This window comes from Pongo pygmaeus, chromosome 9 (assembly GCF_028885625.2).
Source record: "Pongo pygmaeus isolate AG05252 chromosome 9, NHGRI_mPonPyg2-v2.0_pri, whole genome shotgun sequence".
Classification (NCBI taxonomy): domain Eukaryota; kingdom Metazoa; phylum Chordata; class Mammalia; order Primates; family Hominidae; genus Pongo; species Pongo pygmaeus.
In genome coordinates this window covers 45,936,852-45,952,370 of record NC_072382.2, presented here as the reverse complement: position 1 = coordinate 45,952,370, position 15,519 = coordinate 45,936,852, and the positions used below count along the sequence as shown (strand labels likewise).

Genomic DNA, 15,519 nt, shown 5'->3' with positions numbered 1-15,519 from the left:
AAAACTGTTTATGCTACAGTGATTGGGTATAATGTTCAAGAAATGCCAATATTGTTCATGTCTTCTATATTGGTGATATTTTTGGTGTATCAATTAGTGAAAGAGAGGTTAAAATCTCTAGATTTGTATTTTTTTCCTTTTGGTTCTTTTATTATTGTTTCATGTGTTTTGAGGTTTTACCGTTAAAAATTATATATCAATTGCTGGATCAAATTGTAGTTTTATTTTTAGTTCTAGTGTTTTTCATAGAGGTTGTTCTAATTTACATTCCCATCAACAGTGTATAAGTGTTCCTCTTCTCTGAATCCTTGCCAACATTTGTTAATTTTTGTCTTTTTAATAATAGCCATTCTGATTGGTGTAAAATGATATCTTGTGGTTTAATTTGAATTTCTCTGATGATTAATAGCCATGAGCATCTTTTCATATACTTTTGGTCATTGATATGTCTACTTTTGAAAAATGTATATTCATATCTTTTGCCTACTTATTAGTGAGATTGTTTGATTAGTTGTTGGGTTGTTTGTGTTCCTTGTAAATTCCGGATATTCGTTTCCTGTCAGATCCGTGGCTTGCAAATATTTTCTTCCATTCTGCAGACTGTCTCTTCACTCTGTTGTGCCCAAAGGAAAAAAGTCATTATATCAAAAAGATGCCTGCCTGTAGTCCCAGCTGCTGGGGAGGCTGAGGCAGGAGAATGGCATGAACCCGGGAGGAGGAGCTTGCAGTGAGCCGAGATGGCACCACTGCACTCCAGCCTGGGTGACAGAGAGAGACTCCGTCTCAAAAAAAAAAAAAACCTGCAATCATCTTTTAATTTAAGTACTATTCGCAATAATGACAATAGGGAATCAACCTAACTGTGCATCAGCAGGTGATTAGATAAAGAAAATGTGTTAGATATACACAATGGAATACTATTCAGCTGTAAAAAATGAAGTCATGTCTTTTGCAGCAATACAGATGAAACTGGAGGCCATTGTCCTAAGTTAAACAAGTCAGACATAGAAAGACAAATACCACATGTTCTCACTTGTAAGTGGGAGCTAAATAATGTGTATACATGAACATACAATGTGAAATGATAGTAAATGGAGACTCTGAAGGTGTGGGGGGTGGGAGGGGAGGTGGATGATGAGAAATTACTTACTGGGTACATGTACATTCCGTGATGGACACACTAGAAGCCCTGACTTCTCCACTATGCAATATAGCCAGGTAACAAAGTTATACTTGTACCCCATAAATTTATACAAAGAAAATTTTCAAATCTATATATTTGAGTGTTACATCTTCTTGGCCAATTCATTCTTTTTATTAAATGCCTTTTTTATCTTTGCACATTTTCTTTATCTTGAATCCTATTTTTTTCTTTTCTTTTCTTTTTTTTTTTGAGATGGAGTCTTGCTCTGTCACCCAGGCGGGAGTGCAGTGGCTCGATCTTGGCTCACTGCATGCAAGCTCTGCCTCCCGGGTTCACGCCATTCTCCTACCTCAGGCTCCTGAGTAGCTGGGACTACAGGCGCCCACCACCACGCCTGGCTAATTTTTTTGTATATTTTTAGTAGACACAGGGTTTCACCATGTTAGCCAGGATGGTCTCCATCTCCTGACCTCGTAATCCACCCACCTCGGCCTCCCAAAGTGCTGGGATTACAGGCGTGAGCTACTGCACCTGGCCGAATCCTATTTTTTTCTGAAACCAATATAGCTATTCTAGTTTTCTTATCATTCATGTCTACATGGAATATCTTTCCCCACACTTCTAGTTTAACCTCTTTGTGCTTTTGTATCTAAAATATATCGTTTGTATACAGCAAAAATTGGGTATTGCTTTTTACTAGTCTGATAATCTTTGCCTTTAAGTGTTTAATAAATATACATTTATTATAAATATTGATATGGTTGGGTTTGGGTCTACTATTTTGCATTTTTTTAATTTTTTTTATATTGTAGATCCAATATTATCCAATGCCTTATGAGATTCCCCAGTCTGCTTTTTGGAAGCATGCACTGTTCCTCTTCTGTGTAAGCACCAGGCTCTATTACCTCTAATACATTTTGGTGGTCTTTCTTCAGCTTTGGATAATTTCATCACACTTATTTTCTGATTAGCACTTTGCTGATTGCCTGACTGGTATTCTCTGCAGAACTTCAAAATTACCTCTCTGTTCAGCTATCTCCTCTCCAATACTCTGCTTTATAACCTCTGCTTGCCTTGGTCTTCCTATATTCCCATCTTTGTATCCTCAAACCAGGTAGTTTACTAGGCTCCTCATGGGTTTTCTTCCTTCTACCATGGCCTGGACCTCTCTCGAGGTAGTAAACTAGGATACTTGTAGCACTCTTATCATTTGTTTTATGTCTCTTGGGGATCACTTTCTTAGTTACCTAATTTCCAGTATCTTGAAAATTTTTTCGTGTGTGTGTGTGTGTGTGTGTGTGTGTGTATATATGAAAACATATATACATACATATATGTATATGTATGCATTTGTTCCTGTTTGTTTCACATGAGACAACAAATTCAGTCCCTGCTACTCTACCTTGGTTAGTAGCAGAAATCTGTTCACTATTCAACTCAGTATGTTTTTTCCTTACATTTTGAACATATTTTTAATAGTTTCTTCAAAGTCCTATGTATTCCCCCAAGTGTACAAGAGGCTATAGAGTATAATGATTAAATGTATGTATTTGGGAGTTAAGTAGACCTTGGTTTAAATCCCCACTCTGTCACTTTCCAGATGTTTTACCATGGGGATGTTATTTAAACATGTACACCTCCATTTTCAGTAAAATTAGAGCAATTCAAATGATCTCAGAGGCATTCTGAAGATCAAATGGAGTTGTGAATATAAAGCACTTGTCAGAGAACCTGACACATAGTAAATTATTAATAGATGGAAGTTCAAAAATTCTTCCTATTTAATAGAGAGAGAAACTGTAAGAATCATAGAATATTCTAAAATAGAATGTATGTCAGAATTAAATGGGGTGGTAGAACTGTTAAACACTATAGGAATTCAGAGAAAAGAAAGAGGACTTCTTGGTGGAATTAAGATTTGTGCTTGGATTTTAATTTAAAAACAATCACTTGCAGGGCGAGAAGCCTCAAATTCAATGGAGTATGGAATAGGTGGGTACGTAAAGCAGCCACTCCAGAGAGTGCAAAGGTTTTATGATGAAGAATTTTGAGAAATAAAGGCATATTGATAGTCAAAGTGGGGTCAAATTGTTTGTGCTTTGAATGCCCAGTAGGAGATTTTTACAGTAAGAATCATTTGTAATTACTAGAGGAGCAGGATATTTTTAAATATCACAGAATCATAGGATTTTCAGGCTTAGAGTGAATAAGATTTAGTTCCGTGTTTTTAAAATCTTCAAGGTTCATGGCAGTCAAATTTCAATAGTTTTGTTCATTGGTTATGAGGAATGACAGTGAGGAAGGAGTGTTGGGGAGGAAAATGAATTTGGTACATAGAAACACGTATGTCATGTAAAGCTTTGGGCAGAATAAGTTTGAAATGAAGAGACCTATGAGATTTGCAAATCCATAGACAATAGTAAATGCATTTCTGAATTTGTGTTAGAGGTCAGCTTAGAGATATAGATCAGAGAGCTTCCAGAATAAAGGTGAGAGTTGAAATGTTAACAGATGGGTTCTTTTAGGAAGAATTTGGGCACAGTTTGTTAGAGAAAAGACAGAAAGGCTTCAGAGATAAAATTAGATGGCCAGATCCAGGAATAAATGAATTATTTTGTGCAGCGTCACTGAAGAAAGTTAGAGAGCAATATTGTCAATACTATCGACATCATTGTTAATAGCAGGTACCTTTCAGATTAATACACAAAAACTAGTTACTAATAAGGAATTACAAAGAAGAAACAACAATAATGACGTCACCAGATATTTTATGAGATAATCAATTGACTTTGCAGAGATTGTTCATACCTTATTGGAATTTGTGTGTGAGGCAGACAAAATTTGTATTTTTAAAATTGCCATTTGTCTAATGAAGAACCCGAGGTACAAAGAGGTTCCTTAAACTTTCTAGCAGTCATTCAGCTGGTTAGCAGCAGAAGAAGCTATGAGCCCAAAGCTAAGGTCTCCCATATTCTAGAATATTAAAAGTAGCTGTTTCTGTTTCTTCTCATGCTGCTAATAAAGACATACCTGAGACTGGGTAATTTAGAAAGGAAAGAGGTTTAACTGACTCACAGTTCCACATGGCTGGGGAGGCCTCACAGTCATGGTGGAAGGTGAATGAGAAGAAAAGTCAAGTCTCACATGGTGGAGAGAAGAGAGCTTGTGCAGGGGAACTCCCATTTATAAAACCATCAGATCTCATGAGACTTATTCACTACCACAAGAACAATATGGTAAAACTGACCCCATGATTCTATTATCTCCACCGGGCCCCACCCTTGATACATGGGGATTATTACAATGCAAGGTGAGATTTCTGCCCCTATCATTCTGCCCTGACCCCTCCTAAATCTCATGTTCTCACGTTTCAAAACCAATCATGCCTTTCCGACAGTCCCCCAAAGTCTTAACTCATTTCAGCATTAACTCAGAAGTCTAAAGTCCAAAGTCTCATCTGACACAAGGCAAGCCTCTTCCACCTATGAGTCTGTAAAATCCAAAGCAAGTTACTTACTTCCTAGATACAGTGGGGGTACAGGTAGTGGGTAAATACACTAATATGGGAGAAATGGCCAAAACAAAGAGACTACAGGCCCCACACAAGTCTGAAATCCAATGAGGCAGTAATTAAATCTTAAAGGTCCAAAATAATCTCCTTTGACTCCATGTCTCACATCCAGGCCACACTGATGGAAGAAGTGGGTTCCCACAGCCTTGGACAACTCCACCACTGTGGCTTTGCAGGGTACACCCCTCTCCACTGGCTGCTTTCAAGGGCTGGCATTGAGTGTCTGCAACTTTTGCAGGTGTGCAGTGCAAGCTGTCAGTGGATCTACCATTCTGGGGTCTGGAGGATGGTGGCCCTCTTCTCACAGCTGGCTCTACTAGGCAGTGCCTCAGTGGGGACTCTGTGTAGGGGCTCCAATCCCACATTTTCCTTCTGTACTGCCCTAGCAGAGGTTCTCCATGAAGGCTCTGCCCCTGTAGCAAATTTCTACTTGGACATCCAGGCATTTCCATACATCCTTTGAAATCTAGGCGATGGTTCCCAAACCACAATTCTTGACTTCTGGGCACCCACAGGCTCAACACCACGTTGAAGCTGTTAAGGCTTAGAGCTTGCCCCCTCTGAAACCATGGCCTGAGCTATATGTTGGCCCCTTTTAGCCTGGGATACAGCAGCTGGGATGCAGGGCACCAAGTCCCGAAGCTGCACACAGCAGAGGGGCCCTGAACTCAGCCCCCAAAACCACTTTTCCCTCCTAGGCCTCCAGGCCTGTGATGGGAGGAGCTGCTGGGAAGGTCTCTGACATGCCCCATAAACATTTTCCTCATTCTCTTGGTGATTAGCATTTGGCTCATTACTCATGCAAATTTCTGCTGCCTGCTTGAATTTCTCCCCAGAAAATGGGGTCTTCTTTTCTACTGCACCATTAGGCTGCAAATTTTTCAAACTTTTATGCTCTGCTTCCTCTTGAATACTTTGCTGCTTAGAAATTTCTTCCACCAGATACCCTAAATCATCTCTCTCAAGTTCAAAGTTCCACAGATCTCTAGGGCAAGGGCAAAAATGTTGCCAGTCTCTTTGTATAGCAAGAGTGACCTTTAATCCAGTTCCCAAAAGTTCCTAATCTGCATCTGAGACCACCTCAGCCTGGACTTTATTGTCCATATCACTTATCAGCATTTTGGTCAAAGCCCTTTAATCAGTCTCTAGGAAGTTTCAAACTTTCCCATATCTTCCTGTCTTCTGAGCACTCCAAGTCTCTAGAAAGTTCCAAACTTTCCCACATTTTCCTATCTTCTTTTGAGCCCTCCAAAGTATTACAACATCTGCCTGTTACCCAGTTCCAAAATCATTTCCACATTTCTGGGCACCTTTACAACAGCACCCCATTCTCAGTACCAAAATCTGTATTAGTCAGGGTTCTCTAAAGGGACAGAACTAATAGGATAGATGAATATATGAATGGGAGTTTTTTAGGGAAATTGACTCACATGATCACAAGCTAAAGTCCCACAATAGGCCATCTGCAAGCTGAGGAGCCAGGAAGCCAATCCAAGTCTTAAAACCTCAAAAGTAGGGAAGTTGATAGTACAGCCTTCAGCCTGTGGCTGAAACCCTGAGAGTCCCTGGCAAATCTCTGGTGTAAGTCCAAAAGTCCAAAAGCTGAAGAGCTTGGAGTCTGGTATTCCAGGGCAGGAAGCATCCAGCACAGGAGAAAGATGGAGGCCAGAAGACTCAGGCCAGTCTAGTCCTTCCAGGTTCCTCTGCCTGCTTTTATCCTAGCTGCTCTGGAAGCTGATTAGATGGTGCTCACCCAGATTGAGGGTGAGTCCACCTCTCCTAGTCGATTGATTCAAATGTTAATCTCCTTTGGCAACACCCTCACAGACACACCCAGGAACAATACTTTGCATCCTTCAATCCAATCAAATTGACACTCAATATTAACCATTACACTAATAGAGGCCATAAATGCACAGTCCTTTCATTTTACATATAAGGAACTGAAGCCTGGAGATTTGGACCGTCTTGGAATGTGGGGATTATAACTTACAGAACAATAAATATCCCTTGCCTAATGAATTTCTACCTGGATTTGTAGTTTTTAGATTGATCTCATTCAATCTTTAAAACAACAGCATTATGAGATAGGTAATTGCTGTGGTTTAGATGTGATTTGTTCCCATCAAAATTCATGTTGATTTTGATCTCCAGTGTGGAGTGTTAGGACGTGGGGCCAAGTAGGAGGTGTTTGGGTCACGGAGGCATAGCCCTCATGCACAGAGTAATGCTCTCCCATGAGGGTGAATGAGTTCTCTCTGGCAGGAATCGATTAGCTCCTATGGAGTCTGGTTCACCAGTTTCTCTCTCTTGTTTCCTCTCTTGCCATGTGATCTCTTTGCACACACCCACCCCCGACCTTTTTTTCCACCATGACTTGAAGCAGCCTGAGACCCCCACCAAATGCAGCTACCTAATCTTGGACTTTTCAGTCACTAGAATCATGAGCAAAATAAACCTTTTTTCTTTATAAATTACTCAATCTCAGGTATTCTGTTACAGCAACACAGAATGGACCAAGACAGTGATGCTATCATTTAAAAGCCAAAGAAAGTGAAGCTCAAAAAAGATAAATAACTTGCTCAAAGTCAAAGTCATATAACAGAACCAGAATTCAAACTCGAATATATCTAACTACAAAGCTTTGTCTCGTTTTGTGTGTTATCTTGACTCTTGACTTTCAGCAAAAAACTTCTTCTACTCCTTTAGCTGCCTACATAATCTGTGATTAGTGCTGGGTGTTTTTCCTTGTTTGCTTGTTTCTGTTTTTATTTTTAGATATTGCATCAGTATGAGTTCTAACCTGAGCACAGTCTTTTCCCTGAATATGGAAAAGTGTCTCTCATAATAATTAGGAAATGCTGGCTAGCAATAAAAAGCAACTCCAAACAGTAATGGCTCAATAAAATAGAAATATATTTCTTACTCATCTAAATAGCCCATGACAGTTTCAGGTCTGTGGAAGGGCCCTGGTCTACATAGCCTTGCAGGAAGCCAGGCAGAAGAATGTTGTAGTATTTTCAATACGTGATTTCCAAGGTTCTCCTGGAAATTGGCCTGTAGTGAGCAGGTAGAAATATTCTGGAGGATCATATAAGGCATTTTTATGAACCATATTGAAATTATGTCACTTCTAACTCTGTAACTAGAGCTCAACCACATGGCCTTATGTATCTCCAAAGGAGCATGCTCCAGGCACATCCCTAAGCACCCAAGAAAAACAAGAGATAGAAGAACTAGCCTGTTTCTGCCTCAGGGTCTTTGCATGTTATGTTCAGTACAATTCTGGCATTCAGCAAATAGCAAAAAATAAGCAGGTATGTGTTTGCTGTACTTGTGACAATTTATGTTGCTGATTTTACTTCCTTAAACTTATGTGAAGTTTTTTGGTGACCAAGAGAATCTAAGTCTTTATGAGGCATGTATTATAGATTTATAGATTCTATTCCTGAATGCTTAACAAGGTTACACTTGTCTCAAAATCCAAACGAATATTTTTAAAGATCCGGAAATAATCTCTTAGTCCTAACCAGTTTCCTGATTGCAAGTTGATATTATTATATATTTTTTTATTTTCAGAATCAACTTATTCTGTCTTCTGTTTTATAGCAGTAATATTTAGTCCAAAGTTAATATCCAGACTGTGCTTAAGAGTTTTTTTTTGTTTAACAGTCACATGATGTTTGATTTTATCATTCTCAATCTACAGATGAGAAAACAAAGACTTGCGAAATCTAAATAATCAGTGCATTATTGAGGAGGACTTTGAAGTCATGTTTGTCTCTAAAGTCTGTATTTATAACAACAGTTTATTTTTCTTTTACATTCTATTTGCCCCCTAGACTATGTATCTGGAGGGCAGAGACCTTATCTCTCTATCTCTGTAGCAGAGGATATGATAGAGTGCTTAGTATGTGGGGCAGATGTACTAGCACATGGTAGGTGCTCAATAAACTTTTGTTGAATGAATGGAAATATCAAAAGTTTTTCTCATGACTCAATATCACCCTAAAAACTCTTAGAAAAGGTATAATCCATCCACAACCTGAGCCACTACTTCACTGCAAGCTTTAACTGTTAGTATGAAATACAAAAGTACCTCTTTGAAAATAAGCTTTGAGAAAAACTTTATTGGTTTTATAAATTGTCAAATTGCAAATCCAATAGGAAAGAGATTAGATGGAGGAAGAGATCCATCCAGATGAAGAGATGGATTTTACAGGAATTCAAGGATTTGTTTGCAAATTGCTTTCTATAGAAAATTCATCATATGCCCCAAATCGGATTAAATGTATTGCTTAGGATACATTTTATGAAAACAAACCTTGGTTATTCGTCTGTTTCTCATTGTAAATGAAAAATTCATGGCACAGGTAGGACTTTTCATTGCAACAATTATAGAAATCGTTATTATTATTATAATCATAATCATGATTAAAATTACTCCTTATAACACCATTGCAATTATAACTTTTTTGTTACCTATTTTGCCCACTTAAAATATCTAAAGATTAGAAGTAGAAGCAAAGTATTAAATAGAAACTACATGATGTCTTTCAGAGGAAAATAACATATAAATATTAAATTTACTTTTTGTTTAGTTTTATGAATTGACATTGTAGTTTTGTGATTTGCGAACACCAGGAAATCTTGCGGTATTTTGAATCTCTATTATAGCCTTTCTTAATTTTTCCTTTCATTCAATCTACCAGTCATTTATTTTTTCATACATTCATTCCCACGGACTTGCATTGGGCACTTTCAAATTGGTTGGTACTCCCACTTCCAGGTATCCCTAGCAAGGTAAACCTGCATCAAATGTTGTCTGTTTTCTTGGAAAATTTGCATTTGAGTGATAGACACAAAAAGGAAATAACGTGATAGGACAAGATAAGTACTAAAATAGATGTGTGTACAGATACCGAGTTACTAGGGGAGGGAGTTGGTGATATTGGTGGTTGTTTGAAACTTTAACTATTAGTATGAAATATGAAACACAAACACACACACACATATACGTATATAGTTCTTCCCTTTGATTATGAGCTCCTGGATTTTTGGAGTCATATTTCATTCATTTTTGCATTGAACACAACACAAAAATAATCCATGCAGATATTTTTAGCTCAACAGATATTTACAGAATTGAATAAATGTATTATCTTTGTGTAAATAATCCTTTCTTGATTTGTCAACAAGATATGATAGTTGTGACAAAAACTAGTTCTAGCTAGTTTTGAACTACATTTCACCATTTGTAAGCTGTGTGACCCAGGCAATATGTTAGTTATTGTGTTGTCGACATTTGACTCTTGAGGATACAGAAATGAATACTCCATAGTATCTCATTCAACAATCCCCCAGCTTCTCTTGTTTCCTTGTTCACATTTTCAGCTCTGTGCTGGATTAAACTGAGATTTAAACAAGATTTTAGGACTTTCTGTAGGAGGAAAGGTGACTTTTTGTTTGTTTCCTTTGGGATGGTTGACACATTGTGAGTGCAGCCAGGCTCACTGTAATTTATCAGAATTCCTTGAATGAGAGTTGATTCTGTGGTGAGCTCAGAGAGACCCCATTCCCAGAGCTTCTGTCTTGTTTGTTTGCCTATAGGGAGTGCTGACTGGGAGAAACAAATCTTTGCCTCTGAGGACAAAGGCAGCCACAACCTAGCTTGGGAAGAAACCATCATTTATAATTTGTAAATTCCCCAAAGTGTTGCTGAAAAGCCTCCAAGTGTTTTCTATATTTGGGTCTGTGATGGTTGCTTTATATACTACTGTGACTACCTACACAGAAGAAAGCCAGTTTCAGGAACACAGTGAAAACGTGAGCCCCTCTCAAGTACAATATGGTACATAAAAATGAATTTTCTGGCTTTATTATAGACCTTGCACAGAGAACAGAAATGTGCAGCTTAGGTACCGGCATGTGATGTGAACCTGATTATTTCCAGTGAGTTTCTGGAATTGTCTGTGAAAAGTACAGTTGTCAGGCAAAACGGGCTTCTCCACTACTTTCTCATTTCCCATGCAAGCCAGGGATTCCCTAGTGTCCCTGGGGAAGTTGTAGATGTGTAACTGTCTGATTGTCTTCACTGCTTTTGAAAGACTCCTGTGCTATACAGATAACTTCTGCCCTGCTGAATCATGGAAACTCCTTATCGTTTCATTTTGGGAATAGAAATATCTGTGAACTGAAAAAGTATTTGCACATCATTCACCACTTCTCTTCTTCCTAGAAATGTTCTATTGAATTTAGGGCTGAAGGAGTTACTTTATTTGATCGGATAATTTATCCTCCAAACTCAGGTGTTTTGAGAGTAAAAGGGAAGTAGATGTAAACTAGGACTTTTCCAGGCAAACCAGGACATATGATTGCTTTGGTTGAGATGCTTCTATTTGTGTATCTCCTGATTTCCCAAAACGCTAACCGTGGCTATTACCTAAAGTATCGTCCACAGCCTGTCGGCAACAGGGTCTGTGTTAATCATGACTGGTTTTTCTGAGTGCTTTGGAAATAAATGTCAGAGGTAGAATTGGTTGCTGCTTTGTTACAGAGAGTTATCCTTCAGCCTAACGTAGAGAAGTCATCTCTATAATCAGCGTTCTGTTTATATGTGTGTCTCTTGTTGTCTGGTATTCAAAAAGCAGTGGGCTGATTCTGTCATTTAGAATAAGCCCTTTGCCTCCAGGAGCCACAGCCCTTAGTCATTTCTCTACTTGAAGTTTTAAAGTTTTTAGTGATCCAACATATGTCCCAGAGAACCTGGACCTGTAAAATTTGAGGTATGACAATCTACATGGTGATAGGAAATTTATTTTCTGGGGATTTATAATAAACACACACACAGCCTAACTGCAATATCTGAAGATCCTGTACAAATATTAGGCCCTAGGGACTGAGGGCATTTAGAAGTCTAAGGGATGATGTATGGGAAAAGATTTTATAGGCTGAACAATACATGCCGCAGAAGAAGAAGGTGATCGTTGAGTTGGAGTTGCACAGTATGAGGAACTACACCTTTTCTCTCTTTACTTGGCCAGAATGCCTTGAGATGAGAGTATCCAGTTTCAAACTAAATTAACAGCCCAGTGCACAACACGGGACTTGTCAAGATAATAGAACCAATAGTAGCTGATTGCCCCTGAATTGATGCCTCTAACAGGGCCCTGTTAAAAGAAATTGCAAGGTACATTTTGTTCATTATGGGTTAGATTCCAATGTTAATTAAATTTATATTCATATGAGTCCCATATTTCAGATATTTCCAAGAGAAGTCAAAGAAGATTCCCAGGCAGCAGTAGCTACATTCTAAGAAATGATTACTTGGAGAAATTCTGTAAGAATGAACTGAACCTGGTTTAACAATGGGCAGCTCTGTTTTCTGCAATGGTGTCAATCTCCTTCAGTGCAGAGGCAAGCCTTTGTGCTAGAAAATCTATACATGAACCAGGTATTTGGTGATTCTAAAAAGCCAGAGCCTAGAGAAAAACAAACAAACAAACAAATAAACAAAAAAGCCTAGGAGACTTCCTTTCCTCAAGAATGATTGAAGAATGAGAATCTCTGATGGACTAGCATAATCAATCCATAGTTTTAAAAGAAATAGAATGATAGTTCCCAAACTGTGTTCCCCACAACACTAGTTTTGCAAGATATTAAAGGTACCCCAAGAAAAGGTAATTATTAGCTAAATAAATTTGGGAAACAGTGCGTATTATCAATCTTATCTCAAAGCTTTGAGGGCATATAATTATGACAAGTCTCTGGGGCTGTCATTTAAAAAATCAGTTTAATAATATTTAATCCAGAGTGTCCTGAACTTATTTGTTCATAAATATTTTCAAAGGACATGCAATAAAATCTGGAATTGCCAATTTAGAAATTTTTAATTCAAAAGAAAGTCATATACACCCAATACCAAAACTACGAAACACCCTCAACTTAATTCTTAGTTATTCAGAGACAACACAGCTTTTGAGTTAGGATTTTTTTGTGACCATAATCTCTCATTCATTGTTCAATATGAGAGAAAACATCCAAGAATGAAGCTTTCAATTCATTTGAATTCTGGAAAATATGGGATTTGGTTCTTCTGGTGACTTTCGTTGTAGGTAACTAAACAGTTTTAATTGATATGTTGACATGAACATGTTTTAGGCATTTCTTGAAAGATTAGTGTCAAAAGAAATTAATATCCTGGTGGGCTTGTGTTTTTCTCTGAGGCAGATATTGATGAATGTTCAGAGGGAATCATTGAGTGCCACAACCATTCCCGCTGCGTTAACCTGCCAGGGTGGTACCACTGTGAGTGCAGAAGCGGTTTCCATGACGATGGGACCTATTCACTGTCCGGGGAGTCCTGTATTGGTAAGCAGCTTTCAGGCATGCCCTCCAACCGCTTGTACCTTTGCAGGAGATGCGGCTTGCTTTGGTACTCTGTTCAGCTCCCAGTGTTAAAATATGACCATTCATTGGTTAAACACATCAGTTTTCAAATTTTCTCCCTCTACAATTCAGGGATTAGGCCAGGGATCATGCAAGGTGGGGTGCTAGAATTTTTATATAGAAGCTGTGGCAGAGGAACACAACCTGGTTCTGTATGTTATGGCTTTGTTCTTTCTAAGGAAAACCTTAGTCTTCTTAATTCTTTCTAAGGAAAACCGTGATGACTCGCTGAAATTTTTGACAGTTTGGGAGGCAACTGTAGAGATGGGGAAATGTTAAATAATACTGGATACTGGATTTAGATTAAGAAAGTTTAGTTTGAATCTCATTTCTTATACTGCAAGAGTCACTATAGTCTCTAATACTTCATCTGTGTATATGTAAAAATGAGGATAACAATATACATATATTAAGATTGAACAAGAATACAACCTATTTAAAAATTGCAAGATTTGAATTGATGCACATATATGATAGAGTTGCATTAACATTATCGTTGCTATTACCACCACCATCATCTCTTGAAAAGTCTGCTTTATTGGGTCTCTCCTTGTGGTTCTGTTAAATACTGAACACGGGAAATTAGCAGATGGAGTTATTCACCTTCGAGACCTTACAACTTTCATGAAATCCAAACAACTGATCAAAAACATAACTGTTTCCATGAGAACCTTAGCCAATCCAATTCTTTCATGTTGTGTCACCTCAGTTGAATTCTTAATGCTGATTTGGACCAACTAGGGGGCAAGCAGTCTGACCTTGGGTTCCCAAAGTTCAGCTTGCTGAATTAGAAAGTGGGAATTTGATTTTGAAAATTTGTTTTCTCTGCTTAGGTTATATAGTTTTTTTTTTCTAAAGGCTGTTGCTGAGATATAGTCAATGTTTTTTCAACTTCTCCACTGATGTTGATGTAAAGCAAAGATGAATGACAGAACAATGGCCACATGGCATGAATTATCCCCCATAGTCTTGACATTATTGTTGAGAAGCATGTAGTATAGTTACTAAAAGTATAGACTTTTGGGCCAGATGTTGGCAGTCAAATTCTAGCTCTGCTGCTTCTAAGTCATTTACCATGGGTACATTTTTATCCAGTCTGTATTTCAGCTATCTCATCTGTAAAACAGAAATAATGTTTATATGTTATCGAGATGAGTGTTGTGATAACTGAGTTAATATCTGTTAAATGTTCAAGAAGTGTTAGCTATTATTTTAAATGTCACTGTGTATTCAGCATTCTACCCCATACTCTGTTCATATTTCTTTTCCTTTACGTACTGCCAGGTACTTGTGTACATATGCAGCTCATTGTAAATCAATGTTATATGAATAGGAACAGGTCAAATGGCTATTGTTGAGGAATGAAGATAGAATATTAACATATGACATTAAGCATGGTGGCTAAAAGAAAATTTTAATTTTTACAGATAATATTTGACATCATTAAAAAGGGAGACTCTTAGATTTTTTAGTGCACAAAGGACCTTAGAGACCAGCTAGTTAGACCAATTTTGTTTATTTTTTTATTTTTTCTACTTTTAAGTTCAAGGGATTCATGTGCAGGTTTCTTCCATGGGTAAACTGCACATTGCTGAGGCTTGGTGTACAGATGATCCTGTCACCAAGGTAGTGAGCATAGTACACAATAGGTAGCCTTCCAAACCATACCCTTCCCCTTTCTTCCTCCTCAGGCAGTCCTCAGTATCTTTTGTTCCTATCTTTGTGTCTATGTGTATTCAATATAGTTAAACCAATTTTATAACTGTTTGGACCTGCCATGGGACTGCACACTTCTCTGCCTTTATATACGCTGTCCCTCTGGCTGAGATGAAACATGATGATTCACATATGAATTTCATTTTCCTAAATTTAGCTCATGTTTCACCAAGTCCCCATGAAGTATTCTTTGATGCCTTCAAAAAGACTTGTCACTCCTCTCTTCTGCTAACTCTAGATCTTTTTTCTTGGTGTATGTTTCAGTAGCTTCACTTGTACAATATATTTGCTCTCTGACTAGACTATGAGCAGCGAATGGGCTTTTTTCTTCTGTTTCTTCAGTGAGGCCCTTTGGTGGTGGTTGTTTAATAAATGTGAAAATTCAATCATATCGTGTGATCAATAAAGAAACTCACTCTCAGAAAGGTAACACCTCATTCCCAGCCACGTAACTGGTTTGGATACAAGTTAAGGATGAGACCTAGGTCGGGAGAACATCTAGGTACAGTTTCAGTTTATGCCTCTTGTTTTGATGTTACCTGTAGAGCCCTATCACCCTCATAAATGTCCCTGGCACCTGTCCTGGTGCTCATTTCTAACATGCTGAGTGGTATGTCTGAAGGAGGCAGTAAAATTCCTG

The 15,519-nt window shown here is 38.1% G+C and overlaps 1 protein-coding gene across 2 annotated transcripts in view; it reads left to right on the top strand.

Annotated features, from left to right (window-relative positions):
• The window catches only part of LOC129008432 (protein kinase C-binding protein NELL1), a 931,522-nt gene that overhangs the window by 879,298 nt on the left and 36,705 nt on the right, over window positions 1-15,519 (top strand). Inside the window, exon 16 of one of the 2 annotated variants that reach the window (XM_054440695.2) lies at window positions 12,945-13,085. The exons of the other annotated variant lie outside the window; for it this stretch is intronic. Coding sequence (XP_054296670.1) covers window positions 12,945-13,085 — 141 coding nt within the window. The remainder of the gene's footprint in view (window positions 1-12,944; window positions 13,086-15,519) is intronic. 2 annotated transcript variants of the gene reach the window in all.